Below are 24823 nucleotides of genomic sequence, written 5' to 3' on the forward strand. Positions count from 1 at the left end.
TAACAGGCTTCCCTAGCCTTAGTCTGACATAGAGTCTTAGTTGGATATTGCAGACTGATATGATAGATCATTAAAGGAGCAAAATTTATAGTGTAGAAGATTCATAAACTATAATAATCTCCAGTATTCTGAAAGGAGAGAACCAATTTAGAATTCCAAGGGACCAGTTCTGAAGCAGGAAAGGGGAAACTTCTGGTTTGTGTACACTGTTGCAATAGTTTCGAGTGAAAAGACAGCATTTGCTCACTGTGGCATATGGGATACTGCCATTCTGTGTATGTTCTTAGATAAATTAAAAACTGGGCTTTCTAATAGCAGTGTTTTCTCCCAGTTGGGCTTTTGTAGCAATGATTTCAAGTCTAATAAAGATTTTAAATTGACAGTATGCCTTGTTTGACATATCGGAAAACGTCAATGTCATCACTAAGGATGAAACACAAAATAATGAAAAATGACCGCCCAGTTCAGGGAAGAAAAGGAAGGGAAAAAAGCATATGGATTTAGGTTGCCCGGTAGAAGGGCAAATCTTTTGCCAAGTGCAATGGGCCTGGTTGGTTGAGCCAGCTTCGCTGAATGTAGCCCAGTGCTGTGAAATTTTAAGATCCCATCAGGCATGGGGCTCACCAGTAGTTGAATCAGTGAGACCGTAGATGGCACACTCATGACCCCATTATTTGACAGATGAAAACTTCTTTTCTGCCACTGTGCTCCTTTGAAAAGGCCAGGTTCAATTATGTTAAGTTAGGCAGCATGGGCTAGATTCATGAAGGTACTTAGGCAGCTACGGTCCAAGTTTTAGGCTTCACTGCCATCCACAAAGCTCCCACTTAACTCTGTAGGTGCTTAACTCACTCTGGGCCTTTCAGGGTAAAAGTGCCACCAGCCCCTAAATTTCTGCCTCTAGGCATGTGCACTGCTGCCTCACTCTAGGTATCCAGACACCTCATTCTCCCTTAGGCCCCAGACTAATGAACTGGGGAAGGTAGGCGGTCACCCATCTATTTTGTGCAGGGCCTGATCCTAGTAGGCATGCTCAAAGGCCACCTATCAGATCAGGTTGCATTAAAAAACCATATGAAGATGGCGGTGGTGCCCATCTTAGAACTTTTCACCCAGTGGTTAGAGCACTCACCTGGGATGTGGGAGATCCAGGTTCAAATGCCCCTTCTGTTGGAGCAGGCGAAGGAAGACCTCTCTTCAAATCCTACCCCACAGATGTGTGCTCAGAGTACAGAACTATGGGATTTTCTGATGTGGAGCTCTCTCTCCTGTTGAAGCTATTCCATTGCTGATAAATACTTAGGCCTGGTCTACACTAAGGCGGGGGGGGGGGGGGTCGAACTAAGGTACGCAAGTTCAGCTACGCGAATAGCATAGCTGAACTCGAAGTACCCTAGTTCGAACTACTCACCCGTCCAGACACCGCGGGATCGAAGTCCGCGGCGCCAAGGTTGACTCCACCACCGCCATTCGCAGTGGTGGAGTTCCGGAGTCGACCGGAGCGCGGCGGGAGTTTGAACTATCGTGTCTTGATTAGACGCGATAGTTCAAACTCCGAGAAGTTGAATTCTCCGCGTCGACCCGCGCGGTAAGTATAGACCTACCCTTAGTTGTTGGGCCAGAGAGAGAATGGCTCTGTAGCCTGGTGCTTAGAGTATCCACATAGGAGGTAGGAGACCCAGAGTCCCATATCCCTGCTCCCATGACTCTAACATTTATGTACAGTGGCACAGCTTCAACAGGAGAGATTGAGGGAGACCTACATCAGAATATCCCATAAGCCAGTGGTTAGGTCTCGTTCAAGTCTTTTCTCTCCCTACAACAGAGGAGGAAATTGAATCTGAGTCCCCACATCCCAGTTGAGATTTCTAACCACTTGACTAAAAGTTGAATAAGGTAGATACCATCACCTCTCTTCTCCCCCACGTTTTGTGTGTCATTAGGTGCCTGCCTAAGTCATTCTTACAAAACGCGTCTCAGGCGCCTAAGCTGCCTGACTCCAGAAGAGGGGTTCCTGTCTGTGGATCACTAAACAGAGCTACACTGCTCCCTGCAGCCTGGATTTAGGCACCTATCTCCATGAGAGTGGTGGGGATCAGCACACCCACCTCCTGTCAGCATCTCCTATTCACTAGCTTAGGCAGTTCCTCCCCTAGTGTGCTGGCTTTTGTGAATTGCATTCTTGGGCATGCATCTCTTCCAGTGTGTTGTACAGGGACCCTCAGGGTCTAACCCAGACTTTGTGAATCAGTGTTGTTCCTGTGCTTTTTCTAGGCACCTAAAAGTTAGGCACTGCAAGACTGAGGCTATGTCTACACAACAGCACTTACAGTGGTGCACCGATGAAGATCTCTCCCATCGGCTGAATAACTTATGCGTCTGTGAGAAGCTCTCCCACAAACATAGTGCTGTCCACACCAATGCTTAGGTTGGTATAACCTGTGTCGCTCCGGGAGGTGGATTATTCACACCATGAGTGACATAAATTATACCAAAGTAATTTCTTATGTAGACATAGCCTCAGTATCACAGCAGATGAGACTATGTTGCTCCCATTTGAAGTGTTTTTTAACCATCAAAGGTGTTTGTGCCTGCATTTTTGTGCATATATATATTCATGTGACTGCTATTACCCAATATGTACATCTGGGCTGGTTATCATTTGCACTCACAGATTGTACATGCATTGCCTAGGCCAGTCCTCCATCACAGGCGAAGAATGGTCATTCTGCAGTACTCCCAGGCTCAGAGTCCAGGGAATGAGATTTGTTCCAGGATTGGAGGCTCCTGTGTGGTAACATTTCATGCCAACAGCGAGCCATTGGGAGACTCTGCAATTTTCTTCTTTTAAAGTACAAATCAAGACTCAAAGAAGAGCATTCAGTTCTAATCTGTGTGAGCTCTTGTAATAAGGTTCACAATTAAAGCACAGAATCTCCCATCTAATTCACTTAATTTACACTGGGAAATGAGATACAATTCTACTAATCCAATTCTATTTAATTCTTTATTAAAGAATGAAAGCATCCTCTGACGCTCTGGTGGGATTCATACTAAAGCTTCTGAGCACAAATAGTATGAAAAGCTAATGAAATAGAATGCCATGGTAATTCTCTCTTTTGCTGTTTGATGCCCATACATTTTAACCTATAAGACAATTAAAGCAAGAGTTGGCAGGAGCTAATGGTTCTGTATTGACTCTTTTTGGTGTCAGGGTGGCTTTGTCAATTTTTGTTTAATAAAACGTTATTAATATAGATGAACTTTCTGCGCTTGGTAGTTGTTTCTTCTATGTAACATGGGAAATGCACGTGCTTTCAGAACTGGGTCAAGAAGTTTTCTGCTTTGTTGCAGTTTTTGTAAGCATTGCTGTATTGTCTACTTTCAGCATGAGCTGCCTGGTGCCTAAATGAAACTATGCTCCTTGGTGATTTGGATTAGGCATTGCATCTCAGAGTGGAAATACACCTCTACCCCGATATAATGCGGTCGTGGGGAGCCAAAAATCCCTACCGTGTTATAGGTGAAACGCCGTTATATCGGGGTAGCGGTGACAGGGATCCAGCGGTGATTTAAAGAGCTCTGGGCTCCAGCCACTGCGAGGAGCTCGGGCCCTTTAAATCGCTGGCCGAGCCCCACTGCCGCAGCCCCAGGGTAGCAGCAGCAGGGCTCCAGCAGTGATTTAAAGGGCCCGGGGCTCCCCGCAGCAGCCGGAGCCCTGGATCCTTGAAAGTGCTGCCGGAGCCCCGCTGCTACCGGGCTATATGCGAACCCGTGTTACATCGGGTCGCGTTATAGCGGGGTAGAGGTGTACCGAGTGGAATGAATGTATTGTTCATTTTACTTCAGTAGTGGAAATACCCAAATTTCTCATAGGGCTTCGCTAAGAGTTCGACCTCTTCAGCGCTGACACTCAATAGATTTACAGTTAGGGCTAAAGTTTCAAACTACTCTACATGCTGGAGGTGTAATTCCCAGATCGAGGAGACAAATCTGCACTAGCTCTGATCCAATAGGATGTTTAATAGTGTGTAGCGGTTGTGGTATGAGCGGCGGGAGGGGCTAGCTGCCCCTAGTATGTCCCCATCGGAGATGGTAGGCATATGCTTGGGGAGGCCAGCTCCTCCCACCAACGTTGCCACTGCTCACGCCACTGGGGCTGCACACTATTTTTAGGGTGCTCATTCGATCAGAGCTAGTGCAGGTGCTTCTCCTTGAGCTGGGAATTACACCACCAGCTTGAAGTGTCATCATATTCTCAGGGGCAAAGTGAGTCAACACAATTCCTTTGTGCTCTCAGTCCCTATTTGTAAGCACAGAAGGTAACTGCAAGTGAGATCAAGTGGTAGGTATTTATGTACATGACACACAAGTACAGGATTCTGGAGTGCAAAGGGGATGCCCAGATTCATCATGTGCGCTGTGGATCCTGAATTTTTGAAAGTTGAGGCTTTAGGCATGAATAGCTGAACAAAGGTTACCTGTTATATATAGGGGCCCTGCTCCATCCTTACTAATCTCTGGACTTCCTATGACAAAGATGATCAATCCTTCTTGAAATCTTCTCCTTTGCTTTTCACAGCCACCTTCTACTGGCTCTTGTCCTACCTCCCTAATTGTTCCTTCTGCATCTATTTGGCTGGGTCATCTTCTCTGCCCCACTTCCTGTGGGAGTTCCACAGGGCTTTCTTTGAACCATTCTTCACCTTCTCTCCCTTTTCTCTAGGTGATCTCATTTGCTAGTGCCACCTCAGCAAACCTCTCTATGCCAATGACTCACAAATCTACCTCTCCTCAGCTGTCTCCCTCCATTCAATTTTGCATCTCGATCTAACAAATCCTCTTTGGAGGTCTTGCAGCAAACTAAAATTTAACATGACAAAAACTTGAACCACTTGTCTTCGCTCTCTCTCCCCGACTTTTCCATCATTAGAGACCCCAACACTCCCTGTCATGCCTGGGGTCATCTTTGACTGCGTCCTCTCAAGACCCTTCTCATCCAGTCCATGTTCAGTTATTGATTTTTTTTTAATCCATAACATCTCTAAGTCCAGTCTTTTTTTTTCTGTAAGTACTGCTAAAATTCTCATCTAGATCCTTGTTATTTCCTGTCTTAACTCCTTCAGCTCCTTCCTTTGTCACACCCTCTAACACAATGATCTTCATCCTGGTCAGTCATTTAGCCTGCTCCCCTTTTTTCTACTGCATCAAATACACTCTTCTACTCCTTAACTTCTAAAGGCCTTTCTCAACTTACCCTACAATCCATTCTTTTGTCTTATCACCTCTCCTGCTGTCTCCTCCATTCCATCAATACAAGTTTCCATTGCCTGTACTTTAAACAGTTATTGCACAGCTGAATCAACTAAAACATCTATTCTCAAAACCATTGGGAAGAAAATCCTATCCCTATAAAGCATCACAACTAGCGATATTATGCAATTTCTTTTGGTTTTGCTTTTAAAATGTTAAGGGAGGTAAAATTAGACATCTGGCAAGCTTCGAGTAGAGGCAGGTGTAAACTATGAAGAATGTCAGACTCAAAAGTTGGAGGGTCACATTGTTCATTCACAGAGCAGGCACAGCGTGGGGCCCCTTAGCACAAACTTCTCACACTGCTCATATGTCACAGCTGTAATCTGTTGCAACCATGTCTAAGGGCAGAAAAGGCATTTTAGTCTCCTTGCCTTTTCAATCTTTGGCCCCTCTGCTGAGACTGCTATTGAGGCTCAGGGGGGCAATTCTGGTGGCTTGTGCCAGGGCCACCCAGAGGATTCAGGGGGCCTGGGGCAAAGCAATTTCGGGGGGCCCCTTCCATAAAAAAAAGTTGCAATACTATAGAATATTATATTCTCCTGGGGCTCCCTGAGGCAAATTGCCCCATTTGCCCCCCCTTCTGAGCAGCCCTGGCTTGTGCAATGGTGATACTTCCCCAGTAAGACCAGCTCAATTCACGTAGGTCACTAAAACAGCATCCTATGTTACTGGCTTTGCAGCCCTATCTATGAACAGGCATCTTCCCTATCTGTTCTCCAAATGCAGTCCATACGCTATGTAAAGTCCAGCCCTTCCTCATTGTCCCTTCCTGGGGTTTGGCTTTAACCAAGAAATCAATAATAAAAAAACTTAGTTCAAAATTTCTTCCTCAGCATGGCAGTTTCCCAGAATCCTTCCTTGGGATTGTTCAGCAGACACCCTAGATTTTCTCCCAGAGGCACTCCCCATTACTTGTATGTCCAGATGGGTTGATGAGGCACTTGCAGTAGTGAGTTGGCAGAATCCTCTTAAACTTGTCCCAGAACAATCAACACTCTCCTTCTGGGTATGATGTTTAGGCAAATGCTGTCAGACTGTTACAGATATGCTCTTAGGCCAGATTTGAACTTCTGACTTTGAGGCAAAAGGCCCTATAGCAGTCTATTGCTACCTTAGTGACCCAGCCCTCTACTGGATGTTGTAAAATCCTTATAGCATTTTTTGGGAGATTAAAACAATTGGAGGCTCAGGCAATCACCCACTAACAAACCACCTCATATTTATAATGCACACTGCAAAATAGTCTTGTAAGCAATGCCAGTATAGTATAAATACTATGATTCAGCATTCAGGCTGCTCTTTACGGAGGTGTAAAACCGGGAGCGATAACTTACGCGAATACAGTTCAGACAGCAGTGTGAAACATTAACAGCAGGTTATAGTCATAAACAGAGTGAATGAAATAGTAAGTGAAATGGTGACAAACTGTTTAAGGGAGGGGGAGAGAATCGGAACACAGGAGCTTTAACACATTCTCATTCTTCTTTGAAAAGCAGTTGGCTTTTAAAATCCAAATTAAAGTACATGTGTTCATTGCAGTTCTTCATTTGTAATACACCCTGCAGCTATTGGGAAGGAGGCCATGCAAACATGCTTTGTTCTTTATTATTTATAATACCCTCTGAGAAGCCTGAAATTAAGTTTTCTTACCTCCCAACTCCATCCTTATCCATTTGGCAAACATTGATCAGTTCCACGGTCTTAGACTAGATATCACAAGCAGAGGCTTGCGATTCCCATTAGCTGGAGAATGCGCAGCAGTGGGTGATGTCTTTGGAAACGCAGATCCTGTTTTTCATATACATACCTTTGATTGTAAAGAAAACAGGGAAGATAGATAAAGATTCCTCCTGACTTTATTGGTGGAAACTATGCTGTGTGCATGAGGCAGAGCTGTGCTGGCTGTGTGCCTGTTGTAGGTGTAGAATTTGCTGGCTGGCCATGCAAGGGGTATGCACAGCTAATGCTTTTATAAGTGTAGAGCCTCCAAACTAGTTCAGGGATGTGAGCTGGATAACTTAGCTGGGAGTGATCTGGTGTTCTCAAGTGCTAGGTTGCATTCCTGTCTTGCTGCTGCAAAGAGGGATGTTGAGAAGCTTCTCTTGCTGGCATGATTGCACAGCACAGAATGAGGGCGTGATCTGGCTCTTTGGTGGCAGATTTGTATAACCTAGAGTATTTTCCAAAGCTTTCCATATGGCATCGGTGGCTCTTTATATGTGGACATCTTCAGCTAAAAAAATTAAAGGCAGCAAGAGATCACCTCTTTGCTTGTGCATTACCTGAGATGGACCCGTTATGAACTACAGTAGTAATGAAGATTGAAAAGATTCAGAAGCTTAATTCAGATAAGCACCTGTCATTTAGAATGCTTATCCAGAGACCTTGGGCTGGAAATCTCATGAGTAGCTTTTTCTCCTGGACTCTCTGGCAGGATATTTTCTCCTGCTAATCAAGGACACACTGAGAACAGATTTTTTTAATATTCCGGGACTTCTGGTCATATATGAAAATGCAGACGCAAAAAAGGCCTAAAAAATGCTGGTGTTGGCAGGAGGTGGGGGAAGTTATGTGAGCTTCTGGTCTCAGATGTTCTAGTTCATGTTATTTTTAGAGGTTCAAGTGGATTATTTTATCTGCACAAGTCCATCCATCGCTAAGGATGGGGCAAACTGAGAAACTGCTGTGCATATTAGTTGTCCCCAGAAGACTGAACAAGGTTCTGTTTTCTCTTGGAGGGGACATTTTCTCTCCTCGCTGGTACTCAGGAGAATTTAATTTTTCATAATTCTGATCTTGATGCTTTAATCTTTTTTTATAAAAGACAGTCATACAAACCACAGACCAGCTGTTCTTCCCCCGCCTTTCGCCACCCTTGGGGCATTTTATGAAAGCTTAAAAAAAAAAAAAACCCTCTATAAAAACAGTTTGACAGGTAACATTTTTCACCATATTGTGAGAGTGTCAGAAGTATCGAGAGCAGGAGGCTATTGCTGCCAAGACTAATTTCAAGAGCTGAGTAGTGCACTGACCGTTAAAGTCACTTCTCTCCATTCCCACACGTCTGTCTTAACCAGTTAGTGCTCACGAGAGTTTGACGGGTCGAGTGCCTGAATATTGATTATTGAACTGGGACAAAGGTGCTCTTGGATGGTAGCATGATGCAATGCTCCCAGGGCCCGTACTGAAAGAGGTCTGGATTATCTTCTCAGCTCTTCCTTCATGACCTTGGGAAAGTCATTTGACCTGTTTGCACCTTAGTTTCTTGATTTATAGAATGATAATGTATCTACTCAATTTTGTAAAGCACTTTGGGATCTACCAATGAGAGGAAGTTGGAGTGAAGGGCCTGTTCTGATGATTCACCCTCCCAAAGGAAACCAGAGTGCCTCCAGAAACATCTCAGAGATAAACTTGTGTTCTGAGAGACCACTCTGACCATCCACTCTGTGGATGGATTGTTGGACTCAACAATCTTCTTCCACAATTGATATGGTGACTTCCCAGTTGTCTCCTTCCACCGCTTTGTCCTCCCATGTCACCTTGGTTTATTGATGATGAGCAACAGATGAAGTGAGAGGGGAGATAGTTGGAGTGCTAGGTGTGGGGTGCAAGGCTGCAGATGGTTGACAAAGGTTTCTTTAGATCCTACACCATGGGGCTACCAAATGTATTTGAAGCAGGTGAGATCAACATACTCCTTTAGTATGTAAGAGAGCGAAGCTGGCAGAGTTCTCCATGAGGGCTCCTCAGTTTTGGAATTCGGTCCCCAACATCTGCTGCTGCTTTGTGTAAATGGGCCAGCCACCTCCTGAGCATCCACGTGTGGGCTGAGATCATTCTGCAGGCACCCTACCACAGTTTCTCTCTTCTTCAGCTCAGGGCCCCGTAAATCAAACTATCAGAACAACTCTGTTTTGGTGCAGCATGCCCTCCTTTGGGGCTAGATTTATTAACATTAAAGTCAGTTCCAAAATAAAGTTCTCAAAAAGCCCCATCAAGTCCATATTCCCAGTTTCTTTCTCCCTTGCATGGAGCCCTGTTCCCTGAAGACTCAGGGTTCACTGCTGGAGCCTATTCACTCCTAGTGAACTTGTCTGTCCCTCCCTCTAAGCATCCCCCCCTGTCCTGGAGCTTCCTGCTGCTCTTTGTAGAAGAATCAGATCCTCCATACCAAACCAGCTGGGCTAATTGTATGGGACTGACTGCTCCAGGCCCCTGACCCTTAAAGGTGCAGGTCATCCCATTACAGTTTGAAATAGTCCATTTTTTATTTGTTTGTTTACTTATAGGTCATGCTGCAAACCCCATCTATTTGAAACAGACCTTTGGGTAATGTAGTGGTGTGGATTTTCAGGAATCTATAATGGTGAAGAATTTCAGTTTTCTGCCTGGATTCTTTTGAGAAGAAAAATTATTTGCATTTTTAATTTTGTCATATGTGCCCAGTCCCTGGAACTAGGTGTTTTTGATGTTTCATACTTTGAAATAAATATAAACATCAGAGCAATCACTATTGCATCTAATTGGAAATGTTAGTCTCTGTTGGTGTAGACATGCGATAGCTACTGCAAAAAATGATTTTGTCTAATACAAAAAATGCATGGGAGAGAGAATGGTAGATCATTGAACACTTTCTGGTGAGCATAACAAAAAAAGAGGTAAGAACTTTTAACCAGATCTAACATACAATGCTTTCCTGTAGTACCAGATTGCTGCAGTATATCATTGTACAAAGATGGAGGGCAACAACTGAAATTACTTTCTGTGTCACAGTAGTACTTCAAGACCCCATTGTGATGGGCACGTTCATAGATACAGCCCCAAAGAGATTAATGTAAATTGGCAGGACAGAGAGAGGGAAGTATTATCCCCATTCCAGAGATGAGGAACCAGGTTATCCAAGGTCATATAAGAAGTTAGTAGTAGAACTGGGGCTTCAAACCAGATCTGAGTTACAGTCAATACTTTAACCATAATGCCATCCTTCATCATCCATTGGAAAGAAATGGTCTGTAATGTAAAAGCAGCAAAGAGTCCTGTGGCACCTTATAGACTAACAGACGTATTGGAGCATGAGCTTTCGTGGGTGAAATACCACTTTGTCTAATGTGTGAACATTATGTACAAATGCTCATTAAAGCTGAAGGGCCTTTTTTCACTTGACTCCCCTTCTGTCCTTGGTGTCTCCAGCCATTTCCAACTTCAGATGAAAGCTGCTAACATAGTGGCTGCTTTTAAAAGTTCACTGGCTTGGAAGATTCAACCATTTCTATTAAATTACCTATTTTAAAGACATGAGATGTTTCTGAAATGGATAGTCTTTTAATCCGGTGAAATTTTAAAGCAGGCACGCTCAAAAAGTTAATATAGAGACAAATTAATGCAAGTGATATCATCTGAGGCATTTCAGTACTAAGTTAGTTCTTCCAGTGAAAAGAGTTTTTATGTCCTAGTCTCTCAAACAGCTACTGATCTCAAGCAAGGGACTCTGTTTGTATAGTTGATAATCTAAGAATAAAAATTCACAGCTAACTTTCCAGTTACATTAGGGTTGAAATAGATTTGATGTCTACCACCAGGCTGTGTCCACAGCCTATTATATGACTGTAGATGCTAAAATGCAAGTATTTTTCACCCTGTTTGATCCTTCACTGTATTACCTGCTGCCTACAGGGAAATTCATCCCAGTCCCATGACTCTGTAATTTTTTGAGCAATCATAGTCCATTGTAATCACATCTTACTGTTCACAGCACTGACAGGAGTTCCAGATATGTGCGGGTATGTTGGATTAAAGCTGCAAAAACATAAGGTCCCTATAGAGAATTGGTATCTGCTAGGATGATACTGTTATAGCTATGTATTTCTAGTTATGAAACCTATTGCTCATGGGACTACTATTAGGGGGAAATGTACCATATAGATTATCTCCGTTTGGGAAGGAGTTTAGTGTAATCCATTTTTGTGATTTTATAAATGCTTACGGTTTACTGATCTATTCACAGGATTACCCAGCGCCTCTTTAAAAGACAATCACATTAGCTATTTCCCAGCCTTCCCACATAGTTTAAAGTGAAATTGTGTATTTATCAGGAGCTTGGCCATTTGATTTTAAAATTTCTTTGGAACTCTGGTGTGAATACCATCTGGTCCTAGGGACTTAAACTGATTAAACAGAATCATCCCAAACCACCTCTCTCTCTTTTTTTTTCTTTTTTTTGACACCCCAATTTCTGAAAGTTTCACAGGGGTAGCCATGTTAGTCTGGATCTGTAAAAGCAGCAAAGAGTCCTGTGGCACCTTACAGATTAACAGACATATTGGTGCATGAGCTTTCGTGGGTGAATACCTGCTTCAACGGATGCATGTCACATCCGACGAAGTGGGTATTCACCCACAAAAGCTCATGCTCCAATATGTCTGTTAGTCTGTAAGGTGCCACAGGATTCTTTGCTGCTTTTACAATCTCTGAAAGTGCATCATCCTTACCTACCCTGAACCTGTTCTCTTCCAGATATCTCCCCAACAATGTTGTAAATGAAGACTGATGCAAAGAAAAAATTTAGCCTCTGTAATGGACATATTTTCTTCAGAACTGCTTTACTCTGGGAATTAGCAGATCTGCTGATTTCCCACTTTTGATATGTGTAATGTCTTGTTTTGTTTGTCTCTTTGGCTACTTCTCTTCACATGCTCTCAATTCCATTCTTCTCTTGGCTTCACTTAGGTGGGGTTTCCATTTTCTTAATACATTTTTGGGTCCTTCCTTCATGTTTCTTCCTTCTTTGTCTGCCTTTCTGGATCATTTGGTTAGATTGTGGCTAATTCCCTTACTGGCAGGTTTGTTGACCCTCAGGGGTTTGCCATTGCGCTTCCCCCATGCTGTATTGCCCCATACATGAATGCTATTTCAGGCTATGTGGATGTAGTTTGGTTTCTGTTTGAAGGTATTTGGTTTTAAAAACACTGTATAGAGAGCTGGGTCTGAATCCCTCACTGTGGGAGAGTTGAGATTCTGATACAAATTAGGTTTAATTCTAGTTTAGATTTAGATTTAATGGGTCTGGGCCTGATGCCCATTAGAATAGAAGGATGGTCATATGATTAAAATACCGGACTGAGAGTTAAGAGATCTGGGTGGTATTCACAGCTTGGCCATAAGAATCTTCTAATTTTGGGTGAGTCAGTTAAACTTCTTGTGCCTCAGTTTCCCCATCTGTAAAATGGGTATCGGTCTGTATAAATTCTTTTGACATCTTTGAAAATCTCTCTGGAAGTGCAGTGTTATCTTCAGGCCTCCACTTTTGAGTTATACAACACTCAGATGCTTTGTGATAGTCTCCCTACAGAAAGGTTAAATGTTCCTTTTATTTTGTATGTCTTTGCCCTTTCCTTAGTGTCCTTCCATTTTCTCTTTTTAAAGTCTATTAGTCGCTATGGAAACAATGTCACTGGTATAGGTGGGGCCTGAATTGCATTCCCAAGAGCAGTGTACAGGCAGTTAATATAATAGCATGAAACTCATACAATGCTTTGTGAATTAAAGGAGTTGGGTGGGGTTTTTTTGATGACCTTGTCAAATCAGCTGTCATGTTGCAGGGGGTGATGTTTGTCACAACCTGTCCCAGTCTCCATCTCCAAACAGGTGCCCATATGTTGTGAATGGATCCCACTTGCTTCTAAGTCATCTGGGCCTGGGTATTAACTGGTCACTGTTCCCAGCTCTGGGGGTCTCGTGCACATTCCCAGGTGCAGACCTCATGTCTGACATTCTTCTTGGGCAGTAGGATCTTGCAGTCTCGCTGACTTAAACCCCAGAGCTATAAGCCTTTCTGAATCCCCCATTGCTTCTGCATGTTCCCACAGTTCCACTTTTCTGTGGGCATGCCGAGCTTCTGATTAACCCCTTGAAGGACAACATGGCAGGCAAATAAGGAACACAGGCTTAGCAAAGTAATTTCCTAGACATAGGCACTATGGCCCAGATTTTGAAGGTATATAGGTGTTGCAGCACTTAGCATCTCATCACCCAACCTATTTGGGACCTTAAATCTCATTTTCTAACGAGATTTAGGCACTTAAGTGTCTAAATCCCATTGGCTGTTGATAGACTTCAGATTCTTAAGTCAATAAATTCCTTTTGAACATGAGATTTAGGCTCCCAAATCAGTTAGGCTTTGAGACACTGAGCACAGCAACACCTAAATACCTTTAAAAATCTGGTAGCTTCTCAAAGCACACTAGATTTACTTACCTTTGAAAAACAAGTTTATGAACAGCACTCCTCCACTTAAGTCTGAACACATGCCTTCCACGAGTCCTGGGTTTGTTCAGTGTCCTTAGGTGCTAGACAGCCCTTCCTACCTTCTCTTTCTCCTTAAGCTGCTCTGTTTTTATTTGGTGGTGGTCACCCCTCCTCCTCCTAACTCAGAGAAATGCCTCATCCCCTGTTGGCTTCTGTGTAGCCCTTGAAAGTTGATAGCCTACCAGAAAAAAACCCATTGTTCCAGGGCTGCCCAGAGGATTCAGGGGGCCTGGGGTCTTGGGCGGCGGGGGGCCCCCGCTTCGGCGGTAATTCGGCGGTGGGGGGGGGGTCCTTCCGCTCAGGGAACTGCTGCCGAACTGCCCCGAAGACCCGCGGTGGGGCCCCCCCTGCCACCGGATTACTGCCGAAGCGGGACCCGCCATCGAAGTGCCGGGTCTTCGGCGGTAATTCGGCAGCGGTGGGTCCTTCCACCGCCGAAGACCCAGAGCGGAAGAAGCTTCGTGGGCCCGGGCCCCGTGAGAGTTTTCCAGGGCCCCCAGAGCGAGTGAAGGACCCCGCTCCAGGAAAAACTCTCATAGGGGCCCCTGCGTGGCCTGGGGCAAATTGCCCCACTTCTCCCCCCCCCCCCCCGCGGCCCTGCATTATTCTAGTAGGAGAATCATTCAACACTGATGACCCTTGATTGCTCTGTCACAGCTTCTCAGACATAATCTTTCCACTAGGTGTCAAGCTCCTACTATAAAATGGATGTTCTAATCCACTAAGGAGAACATGATGTAATACAACATGAAGGTCACACACCCAAACAAAGGTTTTGTTATAAGGTAGGGCCCCTGGAATAAAATAGGGTTCATAAAAATAAAATAGAGTTCACAATTTGACACGGATATATCCTCAGTCTGTCACCACCCCATTTAATAAGCATTTAGAATCACTGATAAGATCACATAAACGTTAATTAGAATCGCCAGCTCATAACAGCATCAGGCAGGCAATTTGTAATGGTTACAAGTGCAGTTTATTTGCATAGGTCACAACAAATATACTGCTCCTGCTCCAAGTGCTTGCTCTGATAAATAATGGCTTAATTCTTTAAGGTGAAATATTTTCAATGTTTAGGTCCAGAATGAGTTAAGGTCTTGGTCCTAGTCCTATTTAAGGTGATGGAAAAGCTCCTGTTGCCTTCAGTGGTGCAGGATTGAGGCCAAAATAATTAGTTCAACTAAGGTTCATTCAAGTTCCTTGAATCTTTAGAATTGGGTTTGACAGTCTTAAGCAGTTTTCATCATTTTCTTGTGATGTTTTGGCACTTCTGCTCCTAGTCAGAACCTGAAAGGGCAGAAATACATGGAAACAAGAAAACATTGGACAACCCTTCAGAAAGGTTTGTGTTGATCCAGGGTTGAGATGAAAGGGAATGGAGGTGAGCACTGTGGATTTCTTATTCTGATGCAGTTCGCTAATCCTTAGAGTATCTAAACTTGCTTTGAATGTGTAGAGAAGATGGAGCTCTACTAATTTAACTGTTCTACCGGTAAATCTTTTTTCTAATCCTCAACCAAATCCCAAAGTAATTTACATAATGTTGCTATTATACTATGTGATACCCAGGAGTTTGGGGCTTAATATTTCATTTGTCTCCTAACTTGGGATGTAACTTGACTTATAAGATGCCGTCGTCTTTTTTGGCATCAAAAAATAAATCTGTAAGATCTTCTTTTAATTATGGTGCAGAGGGGAAAAATCAATATTAAGCAGTTTGTGATGCTCATATTGTTAATGAAAATCTAGCTACCCCTGGTTGAATTTTTGTTTTTTGAAAATAGATTTGGAGACGTCCCTAATGTAAGCCACTAGGTTTTTGACACTAAAAAGTTTCTGGCTGGAGTTTGGAGAAAGGGGCAAAAACTAAATTTGCAAACATTTGTTTGAATTTTAAACAAACTATGGCTCACACTGTTTTGTTTGCTTTTGGGGGATATCTACAACTCCAATTAGAATTGTGATGATAAGAGTTGCTCATTCTTCCAGGGAACAAATAGTGTGATTTCTATGGTTGATCCCAATGAAGCAACACAGCTCAGACTTTGAATAGCAAGCCACAGAGTAAATAACATTCACCATAAATTTTGTTGAGTAACTTTGAATAATGGATTAATCGGAGAAAATTATCTTACGCTAACAAACCACAAATAGGGCTGGAATTTACTGAATTACTTATTCATTAGATTATTTGTTCAGCTCTTTATTACTTATTTATGTATCACCATGCTAGTTCTACTTGCTTTACAGACAAGGGCTTGGATGCACAAAAGGAGTTAAACACCTAGAAAATTGCTGTACTTCACAAAGCCAAACTCAGGCACCTAGGCTCCTCTACAATGAATGGGGAGAGACAGGCGCCTTAGTCTGCAAATCACAAAAGCAAGTATGCTAGGCAGGGAGCCCTCCTAGGCTAGCTAATGGGAGATGCTGACCAGAAGGGGAAGGTCCATGGACACTTGAGGATCCACACACTGTCTAAGATTTTCAAAGGGGTCTGCCCCTCCATTTGAAAATTTTAGGGTCCCCAAATGAAAAAAAGGTTGAAAACCACTGATCTACACCATTTTAACAAGAAGCCATGAGGGAGGAGGAGGAGGAGGAGGAGGACCTCCCTCATAAATTTCAGCCAAGTGGTTAGGGTGCCCATATGTACTAAACGTTCTGAGGGACATCCTCCTTCTCCCTTCCTTCAGCTGTTTTGTGTGAACTCATCTGAGGGGCCCTACCCGGTAGCTGTGCCCAGAGGGCACCTATAGGATTGGGCCCCGCACATGACTTAGGTGGCCAAATGCCTGTCTTCCCCTGGTTTGTGAATCACTTTGTGGCTTAAGTGGAAGATAGGTATCTGGGTGCCTAGAGGGAAGCAGCAGCGCACATGTCCAGAGGCAGAAACATAGGCACTGAGGGAACTTGTACCCTGAAAAGCTGGTGTCAGCTGAGTCTAGGTGCCAGCAGAGTTCAGCAGGAGTTTTGTTCATTACAGCGGTCTCCAAACTGGGATTTAGGGTGTCTACGCTGCAATAAAACACTCATGGTTGGCCCATGTCAGCTCACTCAGGCTTGTGGGGCTATAGAAAATTACACTGTTCGGGCGGTGTGGGCATACCCTTAGGTGCCTAAAACAGAGACTTAAGCACCTAATTCCTTTTGTGCATCCAGGCCCAGGTGTCTTGCTAGAGGGTTTTTAATCTAAGGCCCTGATGCTCTTCAGAATTTAAGCTCAGAGTAAATCCCCCTGGGCTAGGAAGGCTTGTCAATGGAGTTGGGATTTTTTCTCCATCAAAACTTTCAAGTGGTGAATTGCAGGATCTCCTCAGACTTTGGGTAACCTCCATGCCCCTACAATGAACCTTGTAAATTATGGAATGGGGGACTACGGTGCTTCCTAAGGTTCAGTGGGGCATTTCCACACTTGCAGGAATGTTCTGCACACCCCAATGTTTGTTCTCATTCCCCATCAATGCATATCTCTTGAGCTCCTCTGTGATTTGCAGCCAAGGCATTCATTCCTTTAACTAATCACAGGAGGAAAGCTTATCATTCTAGTCAATTCAAAAGGGTTTTTAGAGTAACTCTTACAGAAATCTATTTCTAAGACTTAAAAGGCTCTGTGTCACTAACTTCTATAGGACTTCTTTCCTTATGAAAAAAGGTGTCTGCTGTGTCTGTCTCCTTAGTTTCACAAGCAAAGAGAATTTCTGTGTCCTCTGGGCTGAGGGCAAACCAAATTAGAGGGGTGGAAAACAGACCAGATGTGATTAAAGAAATCGCTCAGAATCTTGCACACTTCAGTTCAGGTTTTCAAAACCACAAGGCATACGGTATTCATGTGGCTTCCAATATGCCAGTGTTATGTATACAGGGATAGTACAAAAAAATGAGGCAGGCTGCCAGGCCCCTGTAGACTTTTTGAGGATTAAATCAAAGGGTGCTGGAGAGCCATCTTGCTGACTTGCTCTCCTTTTTATCACAGAGGTAATCTGCACCCGTCTGGTTCCTGCCTCCTGATGATGCTTCTCAGACTTCTTCAAGGCAGTCTTCAAGTCTCACGCAGACTTGGCTTTAGTGCCATCACTCATGAAGTTAAACATATTTTGCTCTGGAACACCATGGAGTCCGTTAATTCACTCTCTTAGTTTCTCTTTTAGCCCCACCATAGCTGTAATGTAGTTACATTGAACTTCAGCAGCATTCTGTTTGTGTTACTATTAAACAAGCAAAGACCCTTCAGGCATTTAAATACATTTTCGATTGTATTTTTAAAGACACTGTCAACAAATTTGGTCTAAAAATGTATCCAATTTTAAAACTACAGCTTCTTGTTAAAATGGCCTTTTGAATTTCCTAAATACAGTGGTCACCGATAAAAGCATGGTCTTTGCCCACAGCTATACAGTGCCATTTGATTCATTGCATTTTCTCCTCTTAGAGTAGGAAATAACTGTGGGAACAGTGTTGAACTTTTCAAGTTACTGTATTTTATTTTAATAATCACTCTATGGTAAATTACTCAGGAGATGGGTTCTCTATTTTGAGATGAGTACATGGGATGGGCTAAGGTCAGGAGCTGTATTTCGTGAGGATATTTCTAAATAGATAAAACTTATTTTTCTTTCATATTATGTGGCTCCTCGTTTTCCATAAAGGGTAGGACTTTCTGCCTCCTGGAGTCTGTTATAGCACCTAGTTAGAAATAAATATATTAAGCCAAATTATGCTCAAGTTCCATGGAATTCAATCTCATGTAAGGTATTGTCAGGTGCGTATTCGTGAGAAGTGCACCTGGGTAACAGAGCAGAGTTTGGACCAGCCTTTCTGCTGAACATGGTGTATTGTTACAGTCCAGTCAAGTTAAGCATTATTAACACATTTCACAAGCATCTTCTAATTTTTTGTTGCTTGCAGAACCTCCCACGCCCATTGCGCCCCCTGAACTGCTGGCTGTCGGCGCCACCTATCTGTGGATCAAACCCAACGCCAATTCTATCATCGGAGATGGGCCTATAATACTGAAGGAGGTGGAATACCGTACAACCACTGGGAACTGGGCAGAAACCCACATCGTAGACTCCCCAAATTACAAACTGTGGCACCTGGACCCTGATGTGGAGTATGAGATCAGAGTGCTCCTCACCCGCCCTGGTGAAGGGGGCACGGGGCCCCCTGGGCCTCCACTGACGACAAGAACAAAATGTGCAGGTAGGGGAATCTTATGCTTTATAAACAGCACTGTAGTTTTGGTTTAAATGTTTTGTGACTGAAACCTGAACAAAGCTGCATTACAGTGCAAGCTGTATCTAGCTCTACTCTTATTTCTATGCACCAGTGAGTTACTGACCCAATAACAGCCAATACTCCCACCCCTCTTTTGATGTATTGTCTGGAGCACTCTTTGAATTCAGGATATGGATTGATTGTGGTATGTGTTTTTTCTTACATTCATTTTTCTGTTCAGGTGGCATGCTTTTAATAGGCACAGGCAGCTGTTTAGACATCTACAATGCATTCCCACTCACGGTATTAGTGGGAAACCCAAGAAGATAAGAAGAAGACAAGCCAATGATAATCTTTCAAACTAGTTCTCTGAGGGTCACATTGACCCTAAGACAAGCCGATTATCAATGTTTCCATTTCTTAAGTGCATAGTAAATACATACTTTTCCTCTTAGGTAACTTTTGCAGTGTCAGCCACAAAACAGAAAGCTTTCGGCACTTTGTACAAACTTCAGAAATATTTTTATAATATGTAATTCTGTGATTGTTTCAAAATGTCTTGTTTTGTTTTGTCTTTAATTTCCTCCCCAGACTTATTTTTTTCTTCAGAACAGTGCAAATCTCCACCTACTAATACCTATATGGCTAGTTTTGCTCTGCATGAAATTTTATACACAGCTGAATTTATCAACCATGACTTTTGACTTACAGAATCAAATCAGACCTTAAATTCATGGGGACTCCACCATAAAACTTCCTGATGTGGACAAATCTGAATGAACATACAATTAATTTAGTTGTTTATAGTTAGCAGCTAGACTTTATATTGCATATTATTGGAAAAATCTGACATTTCCTCTTATGGAATTGTGCTATAGTAAAATATGGACTGTCCATGTAATTGAAAAGCTTTCTCACCAACTACCCAGCCAGCAAGTCAGAATCTTTAGCCAGATTCTTTGACTATTAACCTGATGTTCATTCAGCAAAGTTACAACAAATCATTATATAATGTGTAGTATGTTATAATGATTTGTTGTAACTTTGCCTTAATAAAAAGTTCCAACAAATCAATAGCATTAATGGCAAGTGTTACAAAGTGTGGGACGGGTACGTTTTTGTCCTCCACTCAAGGAGGCTGAATAACTCCTCTCTTTACCTGTGGCAGCATTTAGTGCTATCTGAATGTTGCAGGATATTGTGCTTTGTTCCTTCATGTTTGCATGGAGGAATTTTGAAGAAGGGGGTGGAGGAGGCCAGTTCTGTAATCCAGTTTTAACTTTCCTGGTGAAAGATGAGCCCTTTCTTGGTGTTCTGAATATGCTGTGTATTTGTCACTTGCCAAGGCAAATCAAGCTTGTTGCACAGCAATGGAGTGGGTTAGGCATCCCACTGTAAGTTCCTTCCTTCCATAATGCTTTCTTCTCAAGGTTTGGATCACATTTCATCTGCAAATTTCTAGATGTCTCTTGCAATAGTTTAAACAAAGGAGAAAAGTTGATAGAGGATGTATCTCTCTTCCTTCCACTAGGGTAATATAGCAAGTGGACGTTAGTGAGCTCGTACAAAATATCTGATTCCAAATATCCATGTTGATGAAGTAAACCAACCAACCAACCTGATGTCTGCAAGGGGGGTTAAAGTATTTTAAGCAGTAACTACATTTGGCCAAATGTTTTCCTATGATTGGATTAAGTCTTGATGCATTAATATTCATCACATACTGTCACAGCATGACAACCCTCGTCAACCCTCCTTCCCTCTCCAAATGGGGAAAAGTAGGGAGTTGAGTGCAACGTGAAGGAAAAAGGAAGCTTCCTAACTATATTCTGTTCTCTTTGAAATGGACATGTAAAGCACTTGGCATGCAGTGTTTTCTTGAGACAAATCAGCAGTGACATTCATGCAAACTGTGCAGATCTGGCACACAGGTGTTTGATGTTGCATGGTATCTGTCAGACAGGCAGGAGCTGGCAGATGGTTGGAGGGTTTTCCACAGTTGTTGCACATAGAGGGAAAGAACAAGGATACTGATGCCAGCATTCCAACACACTCAGTATTTCAGCAAGTGCCACTGTGCGCATCCTCTTGCCTTCCTGCAACTCTCTGAACACCAGAATCACTGTCAGATTCTCTAGTCTTCAGCACAAATCACAGTCTGATCGATCGTCTTAAGGGGCTAAGATGGAAACTAGTGTTGCACTAGTAATGATGAAGGTCAAAGTTTGAGATTTGGCACGTGATTGGGACCTGTAAACCCAGATTTCTGCCTACAGACACCTGTACACTCAGGAACTGCAACACTCCCAAGGAGGCATAATCCCTCAAGCTCCTGAGCCCTGTAGAGGGAGTGCACATACTACACCAGTCCTTACAAGGTACAACATGAGCCCTTGTGTCCAGCCAGCTCAACATGATGGCGAAGAGGGGGAAATGGACAACTCAGTCCTGCTTTCTCACTGCTCCTTTTTGCAGTAGTTTATGCCTTCCAGGAGCTACTGAAGGAAACAGTCTCCATAACTCTCCAATGCAGGAACTCCGATTGTGCCATGGCAAGACTTGGTTTGCCCTGTAATTTCCTAATTTGTATTTGCAAATAAAAACTTGCACAAGTTAGGTGTCTTAAACAATGGGTGCAATCACACTTTTGCAGGAGCAACAAAAACCAGCATCTGCAAACTTGTGCATTTCATCTCTGTAAAGAACACTTGCTTTAAATTAAAGCTTACTTCACTGGAGGAGGAGGAAGGGAGGCTAGTGCTGTCCCCAATGATCTCTTGTACTGTGCCCCAGATCACTGGGTTTTCCTTTACTTCATATGGCATTGACTAACATCACGAATGATGATGTAGATAATCGGACCAATTTGGCTAACCAATGTCACTCTATTTTTTTTCCAGTTGTAATTTACTAATGAAATCTAACTGTGGAGAAGGTCACCGCGTTAATGTTAATTGTCATACAGAGGTTGTTGAGATTGATAGTGATGACATTTATACTTTGTCAAAAGCACCAGGTTGGAGAGATTCTAATGATCTAAATGTTGCCTCTAAGGAGGGAGGGAAGATACTTAGCCAATATCTGAAGATTTTATATAATATCCTCATAATGGTAACTCAGATAATAGACTGGAGAATTTAAATCATTATCCCGATTTTTCATACCGGGTGGTACAACCTCTTCAAATATCTTATTACTAGGATAATTACATCAGACTTATACAGTAAGTCTTTCAAGACTGTTCTGAACAAAGAAGAAAGTGACACCATTTAACTCAATTTTTTTTTAAACTGGCTAATGAAAAAAATCAGTTTATGATGGAGCATCTTTTTAGTCAGTACTGATTTGTGTGTATGTTTTCTGCTCCTCTATTTGCAAGGCCATCTCAGCAATGGGAAAACAGCAAACGTTTACACATGTATGTGGCTTTGTTCATGTAAATAGCTCTGTTTTGTGGTCAGGTCCTAAATGACTATACAGCACAAATAGCAAAACTGACTACAGAACTGGTTTCCAAGTGCACCATGTAAACTGAAAAATGATCACTAATATATTTGTTGCAGAAACCATAGGTGGTGGTTGTAAGTATAATAGATCCACAACTTTCAGAAAGGTGACTTAGTTTGATGGTATCCTGTGAAATACTCTCCAGTACCCCTTTGATATAGGCATCTTCTACAGAGATAGGGAAACTGGGCCACAAGATTTTCAGAGGGTAGCCGTCAGAGTTGTTTCTGAGACTGTGGATGGTGGTGTATTCTGCACTGCTAAGGTTATGGGGCAAGTGATGCTGCTTTTCCACAATCTCAGCCCGTGCACAGCTTGCTGAAGCCAACAGGAGCTGCTGGTGCTTATTGCCTCTGCTTTGGGCAACATCTTATAGCTTGATTTTCAGTGTCATGCTCAGAGTCAGCTTTAGAACTCAGGCTCCTAGTCTTGTTTCTGGACCACTGAATCACTCTGCCCTCCCTCTTCATGTGAAGCTATGGAAAATAACTTTCAAAGTTCAAATGATCTAACTTTCTTTACCGCAGGCCTTGCATCCAACTGAAGCGTGACCGAGACTATCTTAGCATGAGTTTAGAAAGTTACTGCACCATAAGACAATTCTTATCAAAATCATCCATGATTTGTCAAATTATTGATCAGAATGAGGGAAAGCTGTTTTCATGGACTTCAGAAAGGTTTTTGATTAAATAAATCCCCTATCAAAAACTGATTATTCAATGCCCTGCTTTAAATAACCATCAAGGGATTTTATTGAAGTGGATAATATCTTATCTAAACTTTCCCAATCAGTATGTAGCCATACAAAAAGGTTTCGTATACCACTGATACGGTGGCTGGTTTTCCGCAGGGCAGCCTTTTTAGGATGGCAGCTGCATTTGATAAGTCTAAATTATATTCAAAATAAATTAAGTCCCTGCATGGTTTTTTACTGACTCTTTACAGGCTGGAAAATGCCATATGCCCCAAACTCATGGCAAGCACTATCTTGGCAAGTGAGTGATAGTGTTTTTTGGCCTATTGGACAGTGACAACAGGTGAAGTGGGGGCAACTGAGTGAGCTCAGGCCTGGCAGCAGTAAGCTGTCAGCCAGAGGGAAGGATTACTTAAGGAGAGTGGAGAGACGGGAGCTGAGCCGCTTCTGGGTAGGAGCAGAGCCATAGCACAGAGCTGCAATTAGAGGAGAACAAGCTGGATGTCATTGATGTCAGCCACAAAAGCAATAGTTTAGGAGAGAAGAACAGGATCAGGGATGAGCACGTCTATGAAAGGTCTCAGTCGGATCATGTACATCTTAGTGCTCTGATCAGAGATCTCTCCGGGCACTGGGTGTGCGCTTTTCAGCAATCCTTGGGTAGCTTGAAGTGGAGCTAGGTAAATATTTCAGAGTTTTTGTTCCACGGGTTTCAAAAGAATGTTTTTTGTTTGAATTTTTTTCACCCAAATTTTGCAAACTGAAAATGTGTGGTTTTAAGTTTCCCTGTTTTGCCACTGGAAAGGGGTAGGAGAGAAGAGATGCTCCTTTTAGATTTTACTGGGGGGAAAGGGAAACTTATGCCTGTTTAGTTTTCCAGCCACGAGAGCTCTTACAGATGGAGTTGGATTGTAAATTCAGATTAATATGAGGACAACGCTAAATTTATAAGACCAAGTGAGATTCAGATGCTAAAAGCAAGAGAGGGAAGAAAAAAAAGGCCCAAGACCCCAAATTAGTAAGGCCCTACCAAATTCATGGTCCATTTTGGTCAATTTCATGGTCATAGGGTTTTAAAAATCATAAATTTCATGATTTCAGCTTTTTAAATCTGAAATTTCAAGGTGTGGTAAGTGTAGGGGTCCTGACCCCAAAAAGGAGTTGTGGGTGGGGTGCGGTACTGCTACCCTTACGTCTGCACTGCTGCTGGTGGCGGCGCTGCCTTCAGAGCTGGGCAGGTAGAGGGCAGTGGCTGCTGGCTGGGATCCCAGCTCTGAAGGCAGAGCTGCTGCCAGCTGCAGCACAGAACTAAGGATGACATGGTATGGTATTGCCACCCTTACTTCTGCGGGACCCGGCCAACAGCTGACACCTCTGGCCACCCAGCTCTGAAGGCAGCACAGAAGTAAGGGTGGCAATACTGCGACCTCCCTGAAACTCCCTTTTGGGGCAGGACCCCCATTTTGAGAAATGATGGTCTCGCCTGTGAAATCTGTATCGGATAGGGTAAAAGTACACAAAAGACAGATTTCATGGGAGGAGACCAGATTTCACAGTCCGTGATACATTTTTCATGGCCGTGAATTTGGTAGGGCCCTAAAAATGAGAGACACTGCTGTAATGATCCTTCACAGGGCCAGCCTGTGAAATGGGATATAGGGGCTTTCAATTCCTTTGATAAGATAAATTAATAAAAGAAACGTTAAAGGGGTCACATCCCCTGTATTCAGCAGATATGGAGACTGGGTGTAACCAGCTGGAGGATGTGAGTTAGCTCCT

General features: G+C 43.0%; 1 protein-coding gene across 6 annotated transcripts in view; it reads left to right on the plus strand.

Moving 5' to 3' along the window:
- Nucleotides 1-24823, plus strand: part of PTPRT (protein tyrosine phosphatase receptor type T) — a 709404-nt gene that overhangs the window by 317861 nt on the left and 366720 nt on the right. For all 6 annotated transcript variants that reach the window (XM_044985246.1, XM_044985247.1, XM_044985248.1 and 3 more), the window contains one exon: nt 18535-18828. In XM_044985246.1, the coding sequence (XP_044841181.1) occupies nt 18535-18828 (294 nt within the window). The remainder of the gene's footprint in view (nt 1-18534; nt 18829-24823) is intronic.

This window comes from Mauremys mutica, chromosome 13, assembly GCF_020497125.1.
Source record: "Mauremys mutica isolate MM-2020 ecotype Southern chromosome 13, ASM2049712v1, whole genome shotgun sequence".
In the NCBI taxonomy this organism is placed as follows: domain Eukaryota; kingdom Metazoa; phylum Chordata; order Testudines; family Geoemydidae; genus Mauremys; species Mauremys mutica.